Consider the following 16,864-nt stretch of genomic DNA (forward strand, 5'->3'; position numbering starts at 1 on the left):
ATGATGATAATATCATGCAAGCGGCTAGTCACATGTGTACAATAATGGTATACTGGAGGGGGGGGGGGGTGTACGCCATACACCACGAAGGTGTGAGCAAACCGGTGCTCATGTGCGGAGATGACATGGGCATTTCTCCATCTCTCTCTCTCTCTCGAGGCTCACAAGTCACGCTTCACACATTATACTACACATGTTGCACCTAACTACAAATTTACCATATTCTTCGCGGAAAGAGGAAACCGTACACATCGATACATGTTAGAGCCCATCTCGTTGTCAGCCATTCGAACCATTGCTTCCATGCGACTTAGCTCACATGCATTGCAATGTGAGAGGGGGTGTTGGGGGTACAAGTGATGAAAGTGGTCGACTATGCACACATTGCCCTAAACAAGTTCGAAAGTTTGAGCAATCACACTTTGATACAAGGCTTTCATATTCCACACATCTTTCGAGTATCACACTTTGATACATTGAGCTCTGCCCTCTGATCAGATTCGAGCATGCTTTCCACACATCTTTGACCAAGCCCAATCCTTGCACGAATTTCTCTCGCAACCACAATGTGCGCTCTCGATCGCAATACTCTCGAGAGTATGTCTCTCTTGCGAGTGGGACAAGCAGGAAGAGAGTAGTGGAGTGGCATGTGAAAACATACCCCCCACCTAATGTGTGAATCGTGATGGATGGGATGAATGTTATTATGGGAGAGAGGGTTGGTTGGTTAGTTGGGTTAAAAACAAAAAACAAAGGTCCCACGTTAAGTAAGAAATTTTGAATTTACTCTATAATTAAAGTTGTTTTTTATATGTATCTTCTTATTTCTCCTCTTTGCCTTTTTTTGCCTTTGAATTTTGCGTTGCCTGCTTGTCAGTCCCACACGAGCTCATTCACACAATTGGCGATGGCGTCTCAATGCACAGACCATTCAACACGAATGATCGCCATCGTCGTCGGCCCCCCCGCCTGATCGGTACCTCCTACTCACCCCCCCCCCCCCCCCCCCCCCCCCCCCCCTTTCTTCCTTACGCAGAATCAGGCGGCATAATCTTTACCCATGGCAGACAGCGAAGGGAGAAATCCTTGGCGCTGCTCAGCTACGTAGAGCAGATTCCGCTCGTAGTTGAGAGTTCAGATTCAGAGCCAGGGACCGAGAGAAATGAAGACATAGGGTGCGCGCGCGAGAGAGAGAGAGAGAAAGAGAGAGAGGACGGAAGAGAGAAATATGGAGAAACCGATATTTCATGTACAACATAAAAGGAAGATTCTGTATGTCTTTCTTGTTGGAGGCAGCTTTGTTTTTGCAGGGGGCAGACTTCTTCGCAAGAAAATCAAAGCGTTTCAATCAGAACAGAAGTCATTATGTGAATCTTCTCATAATCTTGCGCTCTCTACATCTGCTAGCCCTAAGGTACTTTTCTATCTCTATAGTCTTTGGGAATTAACCACTTTTGAGAAATATCACAGAGAAAAGAAACCACTAAGATTTGCCATGATTATTTATGACAGTCATTGGAACAGCACTTTTTTGCGTCATCCATCCAAATTATTGGAATTCAATCCTGTTTCAGACCATATATTAATTTAAATGTTTGCTTTATCCTTTGAAATAATTGAAATTCAATTCTTCGTCTAACCATGTGCTGAATTCAAATGTTTGCTTCATCCATTGCATAATCAAATTTCTAACTATGAACTAAATTCAAATATCTGCTTTGTTTATCATAACAGTTGAATTCAAGTGTTTTTCCAAGACATGTGTTAAAATTTTCTTTCACATGTTACATATGTAAGTACTGTTTCATTATTCATGTAGCATGAAATTCAATGATATGGCCAGTATATATGTGGCATTTGCAATGATCATACTCACATGGTAAATTCCCTTTTTTCATGTGCCGTATGTAAGCACCGCTGTAGCCATTGCTTTTGATATGACAAAATTATCATTTAAAATCCATTAGGTTGTGAAATTATGCCAGTCTTTTTATCTGGACGTGTTGTGGACTAATGTATTGCTTGATGCAGATTGCGGTAGATGCCATCTTTGCTAGGAGACTATTGGAAATTTTGAAGATTTGCGTGCCCTCCATATGGTCAAAGGAAGCATTTCAAGTTGCGATACAAACGTGTCTCTTGTACAGCCGTACATTACTCACAGGTTGGTTGGTATAATTGTACAATTTTATTTTGTGGACTTATGCGTCTGAATTATTCCCATGTTTGATTGTATGGCATAGAAAGGATTGCGTTGGTGGAAGGAAAAGCTGGCCAAGGAGTGGTCTCAAAGGTAAAAATATCCTGCAACATGTGCTGATACCCCTCAGAGTCCCCTTCAAAGAATGAGACCTGGAAAAAACTACCATTTAAACTAGAGAAGACGCTGATGTATGCCTGAAGTTTTCGTTATTTTGCCAAATGCCCTTGGTCAACCCCTTGTAAGCAATGATATGTGCTATTAGCAATTGAGTGGTCAATTGATCCTCTCTTTCTCTGTTTAAGGGGGTTGAACAAGGGATTGTTGAAATAACGAAAACTAAGGGGTATTTAAGGAAATATATTGGTGCCATTCTGAGTTTTCCCCTAAACTATTGAACACTTAATATGTTAATGATAGGTAGAATTGGAATGTGATTCTATATAGTCTAACTTTGACTGTCCAAACTTGAACAATGATGTTTCAGTCATAAGTTTGTGCCAGTGTTTCTGTAGGTGTGCATATATTGGTTTTCCATCTCTAATTTTTTTGTCTTACACTAGGACTGGTCGGACTTTTCCTCCAATCTTGTGAATTTTGCTTGTGCTGCAATACCAGCTGCAATAGTGAATAGTGGCTTGAAGTATATGCAGGTATATTTTTTGTGTTTGCATACATACCTCACTATTTCTTTTGGTCTCCAGGAATTCCATGTTTGCAAGTTTCTGCATTTTGTTTTTCAACCATTTGAAAGGACCGAATATATTGATCCAACAGTATTAGGAAATTTGAAATGCAAGTATCACAAGTTATTTCTCTTAGTAAAATTGAAGAATTACGCTATAGTACTTTGGATTTAAAGTTTTTTTGAGTTTATGAAGCTATGAGATGCTTGATGATGTGTTATTATGTAGGTTCCTGATGGGTTTGTATGCAAGACTGATGTTTTTGGAAAGAAATAAGTAGACCTAAACATAGATTGAGTCAATGGCTTCCTGTTGTAAGGGGGGCCATATGGTTGATGACGTTACAGACATGTCAAAGCATTCACATTAACTTTATGATTATCTCACAGGCTATTATAAGCCTTTCACTTCAGCAAAGGCTCACCCAGCACCTACACAAATTTTATCTCAGCAATCGTGTTTATTATGCTGCATCAGTCCTTGGGGGTCTTTCAAACCCAGATCAGGTGAGTGTTAAGTTCTTGATCTGTATTTCCTTTGATTTGTTTTTGCATGTTTGGATATCTAATTCTGCATTTATGTGTATTCTTGCTTCCCTTGCCTATTCATTTGTAACTCATCTGCCTACACACATGAATTTAGAAATATAAAACCTTCCATATGACATCATTTCCACGTTACACTTTGTTACATACAACCATCTCATTGGTTGAAGGTTTCTTTTGGCAGCGTATTACGGAAGATATTGCCAAATTTTCTTCATCAATCAGTGAACTGTATTCATACACATTCAAACCAGTCCTTGACATCATCTTCTTCACTCGCTCTCTCGCCAAAACGATTGGGTAAGAACATATTCTGAACTATTTGGTTTAAATGTTATTGCTTTTTACTATGTTAAGAAATATATGGTGTTTTATGCTTGATGCATGTACTTCTTTACTTGACAGATACAAGGGTCAGTTTCTTCTTTATGGGTACTTCCTTTTTTGCTCTGTATTCTTGAGGGCAATTAGTCCACCCCTTGCACTTATGACAACGCAAGAAGCAGCATTGTCAGGGAATTTCAGGAATGCTCACCAGCGGTAAGTATGAAAGAATATCATTTGTTTCACTCGTAAGGAAAACCTTTCATATATTGCTGTTGATGGTTACGAGGATACAATTTGGAGCATTTCAATTAGAAAGATTAAACATAATTATCTAAAAGTGCTTAAATAACATTAAAAACATTGAAGCAGCATTTCTGGCTGCCAGGAGGGATAATATCCCAGAGATTCCTATGTTACATATGAGTTTCTTATCCATTGCAAGTCATGAGCTGGTTATCTATGCATGTTTGATAAGCTTTGCAGCTGGAAAGTGATTTTTCGTATCAAATGAGATGGCTCTTTTGCATAGCAATATATCAATTCATGAATCTGTAGATTGCTTGGTACGAACTCTAACAAAATGTTCTGAAATGATGAACTAGTATATTGAAAGTGCATTTACAACCTGATTGCATACATCATACATATCTCATGATGAATGTGCATGGGGCTTTAATTCCATGATTTCTGGGAAGTATGTTTCAAGTGAATGCTACATACTTCTTTTTTCTTTTTTCTCCCTTACAACCTTAGGAACTTCAAATAATAATTTTTATTTTTTGAATCTACAGCTTTGAGAGAGTTGATGCACACTGCATCAGCATATCATGGTAGTAAAGGCATAGTAAGTGACACTAGGTAGAAAAGATGCAAAGGATTGAACACCAGAAGTGAGGTTGAAAATGATGAGATTGAGGGGGCAAGCACATATGGATGTCAGATCACGTAAAAAATGATAAAAATCGATGTAGGTGGTACTCCGTTGTTGTGGAAAGAGGGAAGAGGAGTAGAAGCATAGAGGCAGAAAGATTTGACAATAGAAAAATGATATTGAGTTATATATGATGGACTTAGAAGTGCTACATGAGTCCATTTATATAGTGGAATAGGATAGAATAGGATTTTTATCATTCATGAGGAGGCCAGATTTGACCTATGGGGGCAAATAAACATATTGTCTTGTGTGTGACTCCTTCATAAGAAAAAGGGGGTTACTACTTTGTGGTAAAAACTCTCTATGTAAACATAATGCATGCACACAAGTGCTCACCCTTCTTGGTGGAGACTTGAGTAGGACTCTTAGATTATCATATCCCTCTAACAAGTTATCATACTTATGGTGAATTACCTTATATGTTGGGCATGTGAGAAGTGATATCCATCCTCCACTAGCTTTTCATTGCATACCTTATCTTCATACTTTGGTGATGATGCCATGATGCAATAAGCTCAAAGAAGTGTTATATATGATGGACTTAGAAGTGCTACATGAGTCCACTTATATAGTGGAATAGGATAGAATAGGATTTTTATCATTCATGAGGGCCAAATTTGACCTATGGGGCCAAATAAACATATCGTCTTGTGTGTGACTCCTTCATAAGAAAAAGGGGGTTACTACTTTGCGGTAAAAACTCTCTATGTAAACATAATGCATGCACACATGTGCCCACCCTTCTTGGTGGAGATTTGAGTATGACTCTTAAATTATCATATCCCTCTAACAAGTTATCATCCTTATGGTGAATTACCTTATATGTTGGGCATGTGAGAAGTGATATCCATCCACCACTAGCTTTTCATTGCATACCTTGCATATCTTCTTACTTTGGTGATGATGCCATGATGCAACGCGCTCAAAGAAGTGTTAAAGGATTTTCAGGAGCAAGGCTCATGGGAGTAGTAAGATGTGGTTGCATACATTCTATAACTTTTACCTTGTATTTGGGCCAACGTTGGGGGTTAACATTTGCAATGTAAAATTCCAATTTTGACATTTTAGCATCTTGTCACTTCATCCTTAATGCATGTAGTAATCTATCCTTAATGATCGCATAGTTCATAGCATCGCCTGAGAGCTCCAATCTATACTCCTTGGATCAGTTCCATTATGGGCTACAATGATCTGAAGAATTCACTTTCCAAGAAAATCCAAATCATTGATGGAGGTTATTAGTCGAGCAATATGATGTATGAATTCCAAGCAAGCTTTGGGGATATAGATAGTGTTAGAACACTCAACAAGATAAAGTTTGAGATGTTGCCTCGACTTGGCTTATGCAACATATTTTCACCTCCTTGCATATGACATTTCCTTTTGGTGAAGAGGCATTAGTGAATCAATTTCACTATGGGCTAAACAATGATCTAAATAATTTATTCTCTCACTTTCCAAGAAACTCCAAAATCATTGACGAGGGCTATTAGTCGAGCAATACAATGTACGAATTCCAAGCAAACTTTGGGGATATGGATAGTCTTAGAACGATAGTCAACAAGATTCAAAGATTGTAAAAAGGAGATTGCCCCAATTCAGTTTATGCAACATATTTTCGCCTCCTTACATTTGGCATTCCTTGGTATGAAGAGACATTAGTGGATCAGTTCCTTTATGGGCTACACAATGATATGAAGAATACTTTTCCTCACTTCCCAAGAAAATCCAAAATCCTTGACGAGGGCTATTAGTATTATAGAAGGTATGTACATGGATGTGATAACTTAGAAAATGTATGTACATAGAATGTTTAAAATTGTAGTATGTTGCTTTGTGCAATAAAGAAAAAGTAAGTTGCTAAAGTTGGAATGCCATGTGAAATCATGCAACCACACAATACAAGTACATTAAGTTTCTTCACTAATAGATTGAGATACCTTTAATCCCAACTTTTGCCTCTCTCTCTCTCTCTCTCTCTCTCTCTCTCTCTCTCTTCGGTCTCTATATAGATGAGGTATCACATTACATTGAGAGATTCAAGGGTTCCGGAGCACGCCTAGCAGGTATAGCTATACAAATATTACTATATGCTGATGACATTGTGCTGATTTCTGACTCTCCTGAGGGACTACAAAGACATCTAAATGCCTGAAAACTATTTTGTACGGACAAAGGTTTGTCAACAACATGGACAAAACTAAAGTGATGGTGTTTAACACCACTCAAGCATGGGTAACAAGATCAGAACCAGAATTCTTCTTGGGAGAGGAAAAGGTAGAATACACACGCTCCTACACATACCTAGGAGTAACATTTACAGGACCTAGGTTCTCCTTACAGGAAGCTGCTTGTGCCCAACTTTCTCGTGGATATGCAGCCCTTGGTGCTCTCGAGAGACAATGTGCACATCTGCAGTTCCAAGAGCCACGGACTAAGCTATGGTTATTTGATACACTTGTCACACCAACTCTTCTCTATGGAATAGAAACATGGGGACCGAGTCTTAACAAGGCAAATCATTGGAAAGATTTAGAGAGACCTTTAGTGTCAATGATTGCTTGCATGATAAGGAGCAAAGCATTGGTGCCCCACGATATAATCCGGGCAGAGATGGGAGCAGCACCTATAATAACCGAGGCATTGTTCTGATCAGTGACATTTATCCAATGTCTTTGGGAGCTACCTAAACGAAGGTACCCAAGGTTGGCACTTATGTCATCAAGACAACTGGCTGAAAATGGAGACACTCATCGTTGGTATGCTGAAATGCAGCAATGGTTTGAGTCACATGGCATGAGTATAAATGCACTACCGCCGTTCCAATATAGCTTGGATTGTCCCCACCTAAATATGACCAAAGTGGAAAAGAATAGAGTGATCCAAACTGATATTATTAACTTGGAAAACAAGATAACATGGATCAGCCCCAAAATACCACTTGGTACAAAGATGGCCCACTATAAGACGCACTTCTTACATACATCGGAGGATGGATTTGTCATCAGGCCACCTTATATGGACATACATCTATCCTATGTGCTGTGTGGTGTGATAGGGCAGCTAAGAACTTCATCACATCAACTACAGATTGAGGTAGGCAGATATACACGACTACCTCTAGAAGAGAGAATTTGCCAATTGTGTCATCAAGGAGTGGAATCTGAGGAACAGTATGTTTGTCATTGTAGTGTCTTTTATGAAATCAGAGGGAGATACCATTGCCTTTTTAAACAAGGCTTTGGTCCACTACGCAAGGTAATGGAATATGAGGACCAACGATGCCTAGGACTTTTCTTGCTAGAGCTCAAGAGACATCGGGAAAAGTTGTTGAAGAATACAGCCACACAAGCTCATCCACAAAGAACAATCACAACTTTCTTTAGCCCCATCACTCCTACTAATCCTACTAGTCCATCACGGGATACACAAATGGGCTCCAGACCAGGGCATAACAAAGGGGTTGCAATTGATCGGGCAATAGCAATTTGCCGTGCACGTAGGCCCCGCCCCCATGGACCACGCCTTCGACACCCTTGTCATCGACAGATAAAAGCCATTATCTCCCGCCATCGTAGATGCTTCCCTCGCTTCGGAGACATTTCCATTCTGGATCGACCTATGCTAGAGATCTTTAGAAGACAAAAGCTACAATATACCTAACTTGAGAATCTCACATGTGCCAAAAACCAGATTCCCTCGTTTATTCTCTTTCATCTTATTTACTTTTATATTTACTGTGTAGTATTTATTTTATTTTGATTTGTTCTCAAAGAAGAGACAACACTCAAGATGTAATCTCTTATTTGGTCTTATAGGCCATTTTGGCCTCTTAAAAGACGTTAATATATCTTTCTTTCTTTCTCTCTCTCTCTCTCTCTCTCTCTCTCTCTCTCTCTCTCTTTCTCGCGTATGTTGTCACTACCATCTATTGCCGCTACCTATCTCTTTCATACATAGCTTGATTTCTTCTCCAACTTGCATGTTCCATTCATCACACACTCAATCTATCAAGCTCTAGTCTTCAACAATCAATCAAGTGGTATGATGTGATAACCGACTATTTGAGCAACGTTTTGAACATCAACAAATATGATGTTCTGAAAAAACATACCTTGTCTTGCATCTATCACAATTATAGATGTCTTCCTACTACATTTGGAGAATTAATTGAAGTGATGAAGTTAGTTTGTGTGATTTCATTCAATATAATCCACATTCTAGAGCATCCGATTGCCTTTAGTCTATCTTAGTTCGAGCTTCACAATCTACAGCTTTGATTGGAGAAAATGAGCAATCATGGATCCTAGAAAAACACACATTTGACTTGTTCTGAACTCAAGTTCATTGTATCATTGAATGTCAACTATCTTTGTACAAAGGTTGTGCAAAGAGGAACAAAAAGACATAATGTTTGGATATGTGGTGGTAACAATGCTATTCCCCCACTCCACATAAGCCAAAACCTTACTTCCAATCAAGTATTAAGATTTTACAAATGTCTTCAATAAGGAGAAGGTCGGTAAGGTCGTGCAACATTGACCTTGGTTTTGCCCTATCATTCTTCAACCAGGGAACCAATTTATAACCTATCTCCATCAAAGCTCAATGCTTCTTCGAGAATATATTGATGAGAATTTGGCAAGTGGATTCATTTGGCATTCAAGTTCTCCTATTGGTGCACCAATCTTCTTTGTTCTGAAGAAAGATGGGCCACTTTGTTTGGTCATGGATTATCTAGGTTTAAACAAAGTCACGGTTCGAAACAAGTAGGCTTTACTTCTGATTTTAAGTCTTCTGTAGCATCTTTGTAGAGCCAAATGCTTCACAAAGCTAGATCTTCAGGGTGTTTATAATCTTGTTTGGATTCGTCCAAGCAATGAGTGGAAGAACGTGTTTTGTACTCCCTATGGAAATTTAGCATAAAGTTATTCCTTTCGGTTTCACAATTTTGGAATATTCACTATTTTCTATTTGAATGACATTATGATATTTTTAAAACTTAAGAGGAGCATGATGTGCATGCTCGATAGGTTCTATGATGATTGCCAGAATATGTATGCCAAACTTGAGAAGTGTAGTTTTGATCACAATCAAGTGGAATTCTTGGGGTATATAGACTCACCAGAAGGTATCTCTATAGGTATCTCTATACTAGATTGGCAAACACCATGATCCATGTGTGATGTTAAATGCTTCTTGGAATCCAAAAACCCAAATTGAACCCTATTCATACATGGGCCCTGAATATGATCGGTGATCATTGTTTTTGTCTTTCGAACTGTGAATCCCAAAGTGCCAAATAGTTGTGTAGTATACAAGTCCAAAAGTGATATGAGAATAAAGAGTTGTAAAGTTTTTATGAAACATAAAAATGTTAAGGCTTTCTTCCTTTTCTAGTTTGTTTCTTATGTGTTCTTTTCTATGGATATTGCAGTATAGTTTCACATGCAGAGGAAATTGCATTCAATGATCCTCCGGGTGGTGACACTGAACGTGTAATTCTAAATGATCATTTGCACAAGCTAATGCGTCATTCTTTTCTTTCAGCAATTCAAAGGTTTCTTCAGCAGGTACCTTCTAGACTCTATAATCTCATCATTTGCATGTTTCCTAGCTCTTTCTATAACATCAGTTTCTGGAATCTATAACTTTTACCAATTAATTCATATTTCGCATTTTCATTACGTATATGTGTGCTTGGTCATATGTGTGAATTGCAAAAGCTCATTCAATATGTGAAGATGTTTCAAAAGCAAGGATTCCTTGGGAAAGAAAGTAGACATTTGATGAAATTTTGACATTATGAAAGCATTGCATAGTATATGGTTAACAGTGACCAGAAGATGTAGAGAAAGATTATTTATATAATCTGTGTCAATTCCATAAGCATATAAACCTTAGATTCTATTACAAACTTCTGAGGAGAAGGTTCCACTGTCCAATACTTTTTTCCCATGACATATTGTGGGGTCGTAATCTGCCTCTTACAATTTGAATGACAGCATTGTGCATGTATCAGCTTTGACGTTCTTTCTCTCTCATAGTGTAGTTTTGTTTCCTTCATTTACCAATGTCTGTGACTGTTAGAAAGCAAAGGCAAACTAGCTTTAAGTGCATTGCAATGCTAAAGTTAGGCAAATTTTACTATTTAAAATTTACCTGGTCTTCATCTACTGACATTTTTTTTTCAGGTGGCAGATGGTTACCTTGTCAAATATACTGCTTCTATTGTAGGACTCAGTGTATTTGCAGCACCATTCTATTTCAGTAATGAGGTATGAATGGCTTCTTTTCAGGTTATTATATGTTTACTTTCTCATAGTTTTCTCTTATAAGCATATCTGCATTGATCTATACAGAGAGACAATCTATTATCAACTGGAGAATATATACGTGCGATGCGTTTAATGATGGTAATGTTTTGGTTGACACATGAGGGGGAAATTTTGAATATGGAGAATATTTTGTTAATTATCCAGTAATTACATATTTTCAAACTCCAGAATACATCAAAAGCTATTGGTCAGCTTGTCTTAATCTACAAAAGAGTAACTTCACTAGCTGCATTCACATCCCGCGTTTCAGAAATTTTGGAGTCTGTAAGTTTAAGTTCTAGCATTATAATTTATATGCATCCTGTCCGTATTTTCCTTTTAATATGAGAGGCTAAATTGCTGTAGGAATTTTAATTGCAGTTCATCTTCATCTTGTGCTTGTGTAGGTTAAGAAACTTAGCATAGGACCCAAAATGAACGCAAGGTACCCAGTAAAGCGTCCGCTCCTAAGCTCAACCAAGCATTACTTCACACATACACCACCCATGATTATTGATAGTGATATTATAGCGTATGTATTTTTTGGTCTTAATATGTATGAATCTGCATTTTCTAATCAATCCATGGAGTTAATTCATGTATGAATTGCAGGTTTGAAAATGTAACAGTATATACACCAGATGGAATGCTGTTGGTACGAGAACTTAGCTTTGAGGTTGTTCCTGGTCATTCAGTCATCATCATGGGGCCTAATGGAAGGTGATGGAGTTTCCAAACTCATTTATTTCTAGTATTTGATCAAGTGAATGAGGAGATCTCAATTCTTGTAATGCCACATGGACCGCTTGTTCAAAAATTACCTCCTAGCCTTGGAGGACTTTTGTTGTACACTACAGCAATGCTTTACACACATATAGTCTAACTCTGTCAACCTTCTGCTTTTTTCGGATTATATAACATGTGAGACAAATGTTTAGGGATATGTTTTCCAATCATTTCAATCGGATTTAAGACAATCTTAGTCAATGGATGTATTGCCTTTTTCTTGTGCTGTAGTGGTAAATCATCCTTGTTTCGAGTTCTAGCTGAACTATGGCCTTTACAAAGTGGGATCATACAAAGACCACCACGCCAGAACATATTTTATCTTTCTCAGGTTTGTGGGCGTCGTTAAGAGGAATGAGCATTGACAGCTTATTTTCAAGTCTGATGTTATCGTGCTACAGAAACCTTACGTCATACAAGGTACGTTGAGAGATCAAGTTCGTTATCCAGCAGTTCCAGCAAGGTTATCCACAGACAACCAGATTAGCTTAGATTCCACCCTTCACAGTAGCACATCAAATGATGAACAAGTTATGGAGGCGCTTCATGCTACCGATCTGGGATATTTAGCTCATCGTGGTGATGGTCTTGATCAAATCCAGGTCAAACGTCCAACTCCCGTTTTTTTGCAATATTATAAGTTACCCTACTGTGCAAATCTATCTTATTATTGATGTTGTGATATGATATAAGGCAGAACTGGGAGGAGACTTTATCAGGTGGGGAGAAACAGCGCTTGGCAGTATCTCGGTTGTTATACAATAATCCCAGGTTGTCCTCTGCTTTATATCATTTGGAAATAATGTTTACATTTGCAAATCTGAGTCGAAGAGGATTTATGATTTCCGTGAAGATTTGCTATATTGGACGAGTGCACATCAGCTGTTAACGCAGATGGGGAGGAAAAACTGTATAAACAGCTTTACATGCGTGGCATTACGATGCTTTCAATAGCACATCGACCAGCTTTGAAAAGGTAACTAGAAGTATCCTAGTAACAGAAGTATATGTTTTGTGACCTAATACTGGAGTTTATTGATATATGTACAAGTGAAAAGCTTGATAAATACTAGAAAAGTGGGAATTCATTTATGTATCTGTAATTCTGTTAATGAGCGAAATGCTGTGGTGTAATGAAGATATTGAGAATGGCAAGATGCTACTTGATTCAACATTTCAATTAATCTACTAAATCTAAAAACAAATCCCAATTTCTTTTGAGATATACATCAGTATATGATACTGGGCCATTTGCATAACCACCTCAATCACTGAAGAAGCTAAACTAATAGGAGAATGTGGACCTATGCTCAAGAATCAGAGTTTATGAATAATAAATCTTCTCTTCCTCTCTGTAGAATTGCATTGCAGAAGCTGTCTTAAATTGTTTCACCTATCCCTGTTGTACTATTATTCCTTTGGAAACCCTTTGTGCAGCTGAAACTTATTATTCCCCCTAACTTTGTCTATCCTCCCATCTCTATCACCTTTTAAAGAATCCAATCTCTGTTATTAGTGTGAGTAAGTATCAGCATAAAATATTGATTTTATCTCTTCATTGGGATTCCATGTTTCCAGCATGATTTTCCTCCTGCATATCTTAGCTGCTCATGCTGACATAATTTTAAGTATTTTTATCATCACATTGTCCGTCTACACTCTGCCCACTGCCCACTTTAAACTGCGTTGCTGAAGTCTTGTGTTGAATATACATTTTGTGCAAGGTTCATTTATCTATGTTGTATATTCTCATGCTTTACCTTCTGCAGAGTTTTTCTTTTGCCTTTCCAATGTACTACAAAAGAATTGTAATTGATTAATGTTCTTCTATATTTTCTGTCTATTAAATCTATCGTGGTTGTGCAATGACATTTCCATTCTTTATTTATAAAAGAATTTCACTTAAGATATTACTCGCTTAATACAATTTCAAGTGAAAATACTTTGCAATCTTCAGGTATCACAAGGTGGTCTTACATGTTGGTGATGGGCAATCAAGTGGCGCATGGAGACTTGAAAAGCTGGAACATGGAGATGCATTATAAGTACAATCTTCTTGACATAACATCTATCAAACAAATAGAAATTCCGATCTTGTTTTTAAGAGACTTGTATAGTGGTTATACTGATTAATGTACACAACTTTCATTCTTTACTTGAAGGAAAAATGTACAAGAAGCAACACTTCTAAATGTATAGATTGATTTTCACACCCAAGTCAATATTGATCACAAGGACATACATATACATCAAATAAAAAATGTTGATGTAAACTGTCTATAAGAATTTTATAAAGCAAAAGCTCATGTAAAAAAACATGATGCTACATTACTCTACATCCAATATGGATGTTTCAGGGGTACGTTCTAGATGTAGACCATTTTTCAATTGTCTATAATAATTTTATAAAGCAAAAGCTCATGTAAAACATGATGCTACATGGAAGACACCTCTACATTACTCTATATCCAATATGGATGTTTCAGGTTTATGTTCTAGATGTAGACCGTTTTTCAATTGTTCATGGTTACCTTGATGCTGTAATTAAGAAAATAAGTTAGTATCTTTTTACATGTCACAGTATTCATAGTTATAATCTACAATTTGGATCATGATTTGGATTTTTTTACAATTTCATTTGTCAACTTTTAAATTGGTTTGGCTACTTCGCAAATTGATGCCAAAAACAGAATCCATACATTTTCTGTGTTTTTTTGTGTGCTACTTTTGCAAATCAAGATTCATTTGCACTGATGTCCTTTAAAATGTCCATTGTATGCCGTATGGGCTGTTTTGGGGTTGATGTGAATCTCATTTAGAGGGGTACCATGAGAAGCCTTTGGTGTAGCATGGAAAAAATGTTCTCAGTGCTTCTATTATAATCATGAATGGTAACAAGATCTTCAAGCAACCAGTTTGTTTTCTACTATGCAAAGGGTTTCCTTTTTTATACCATTTATTATGGTTTGACCACTTTTTCTTTAGATGCACCTTTCTTTGTTGACAAAACTATAGAAGTGCCATTATAAAAAAGGTTGAGACCAATTATTCGTGTGATAGTATCCCCAAGAGGATTGATGAGAGATTATGGATGTTGTGAACATTCAATTTGTCTAGTTTGAAAGAAATTTTTGAAAATGTTGTTGAACTTGATAAGATGCCACATATAGGATTATGTGAAAAATGTTGTAGAACATGGTAAGATGTTAGGAACACAAGGATCTTAAGAAAATATACAAATAGATCTAGAAGTTTATGGAATGTTCTGGAACATTGACCATGATTGAGATGTCATAAACAAAAAACTTTAGACTTGTCTATGGGATATGTGGAAAGATCTAGAAAAGTGTCTATAATATTCTAGAATATTAGTGACTTGTACACCTTCTTGTACACCTTCTGGAAACAATATATAGTATAGCATGGCAATTCATTGGGAGTACATGATAAAGATATGTATATGTATAAGAAACATTTATGTCATGCGTATTTTATCTTTTTAATGCTCTAACTTCTTTTTGACAGCTTTTTATGTATCTTCATGTTACAACCTTACCTCGACCGTCAAGAGCATTTCGAATAAAACCTTCTAATGGTAAACATTTTCAAACTTTCAGCCCTAAATGAAGTAGGATGTGATTGTATAGTTAGAAACAACTATGTATATGATGCAATCTTAGAATTTCCATCTATCAATGTCTTAGCATATATATGATGCAAAAATCACTTTACTCTCTTCTTTTCAACAATTGAGGAACGCGATTTCTCACATAAAGAGACACCCACATTTTCGTAGAATAGTAAAACTTTATATGTATTCAAATAACATAGCAACCACAAATGAGAGGATTTCAATTTTAATGCAGATTTGAAACTCCTGACAAATCCAACAAACAGTGATTCTATTTATGAAGATAACCAAGTTTTTTTTCTTTCCTTCCTTTTTACAATGAAAAGCATCATCATCATCAAGAGTCAACTAAAGAAAGATAAGTAGAAGTCTTAGCATCTGTCCTTCACACGCTAAAAGAACATGACAATAGAAAGATAAAAGAAGAAGGATAAGAAAGAGAGACATTAATGCTACACGTGTCATTGTTGCCATCATAGATTGAAATATTCGCATTCGTGGGGCCTACCCCACGAATCCATACGAATAGGACTACGAATACATATAAATATATTCGTTTTCTCTTTTTTTTTGAATTTTTTAAATAAAAAAATAAAAAACAGTTTTTCTTCGTCTGAGCGAGGAAGCCTCAACCTACTCCCTATCCACCCTCGCTTTCCTCTGCATCTTGTTCTCGGCTAGAAAATTAGGGTTTCGGTTGAAAACCCTAATTTCTGTCATAAACCTAATTTAGACAGTAGTACTTTCTTTTGAGCCCGCGTCCTCAACTCCCTCTCATGCTCTATTTTAATCCTACATCCTGTTCTCACTGAAACCCTACGTCCTCAACTCAGGCTCTCAATGAAACCCTAAGTTTAGTAGAAGCCCTAATTAATTGATTATTAATTAATTAACTTAATAACTCATATTTTTGAATGAATTAAGATATGTATTAGTAAATTAATTAATGTATTAGTGAATCAATTAATGTATTATTGAATCAATTAATGCATTAGTAAATTAATGTATTAGTGAACTAATTAATTATTATATTAGTCAGTTAATTAATTATTGATGTATTTGTGTATATACATATATGAGTGATATGTGTGTATACACATATATGTATATATCATATATGTATGTATATATGTATACATCTAAACGAATGGTTTTATAATATTCTTGGGGTCGTTTTATATTCTCGAATATAGCGAATATTGCGGATGTAGAATACCACGAATATTACGCAGGATCAATCTATGGTTGCCATGATTGTGTCAATTGTATAGGATGCAACCAGGTTGTTACTTTGATACACTAATGTGGCATACACTTTAGGAGGATCGATACTTGGTGTAGCAAAGATGTATGGAAGTAAGGATTTGAACTCATGACCTTTTGTGATAGTCTAATAGCTTGCCCTACTTTTACTATTACTACAAATTGAAGTGCAAGG

General features: G+C 36.8%; 1 protein-coding gene across 1 annotated transcript; it reads left to right on the forward strand.

Moving 5' to 3' along the window:
* The first annotated feature begins 1,030 nt into the window (after nucleotides 1-1,030).
* On the forward strand, nucleotides 1,031-14,005 carry LOC147864881 (uncharacterized). Its single transcript, XM_087319060.1, has 18 exons — nucleotides 1,031-1,414; nucleotides 2,032-2,164; nucleotides 2,244-2,293; nucleotides 2,764-2,853; nucleotides 3,276-3,392; nucleotides 3,616-3,731; nucleotides 3,837-3,971; nucleotides 10,130-10,265; nucleotides 10,887-10,970; nucleotides 11,055-11,108; nucleotides 11,199-11,294; nucleotides 11,417-11,541; nucleotides 11,622-11,729; nucleotides 12,027-12,126; nucleotides 12,197-12,397; nucleotides 12,493-12,566; nucleotides 12,649-12,771; nucleotides 13,753-14,005. The coding sequence occupies exons 1-18, from the start codon at nucleotides 1,229-1,231 to the stop codon at nucleotides 13,838-13,840; spliced, it is 2,016 nt and encodes a 671-aa protein (XP_087175186.1). The 5' UTR covers nucleotides 1,031-1,228; the 3' UTR covers nucleotides 13,841-14,005.
* Nucleotides 14,006-16,864: the final 2,859 nt, after the last annotated feature.

The sequence above is a fragment of the Azolla caroliniana genome, unplaced genomic scaffold (genome assembly GCF_043228905.1).
Source record: "Azolla caroliniana isolate FFs.n. ecotype wild unplaced genomic scaffold, voAzoCaro1.0.p SCAF_4, whole genome shotgun sequence".
Classification (NCBI taxonomy): domain Eukaryota; kingdom Viridiplantae; phylum Streptophyta; class Polypodiopsida; order Salviniales; family Salviniaceae; genus Azolla; species Azolla caroliniana.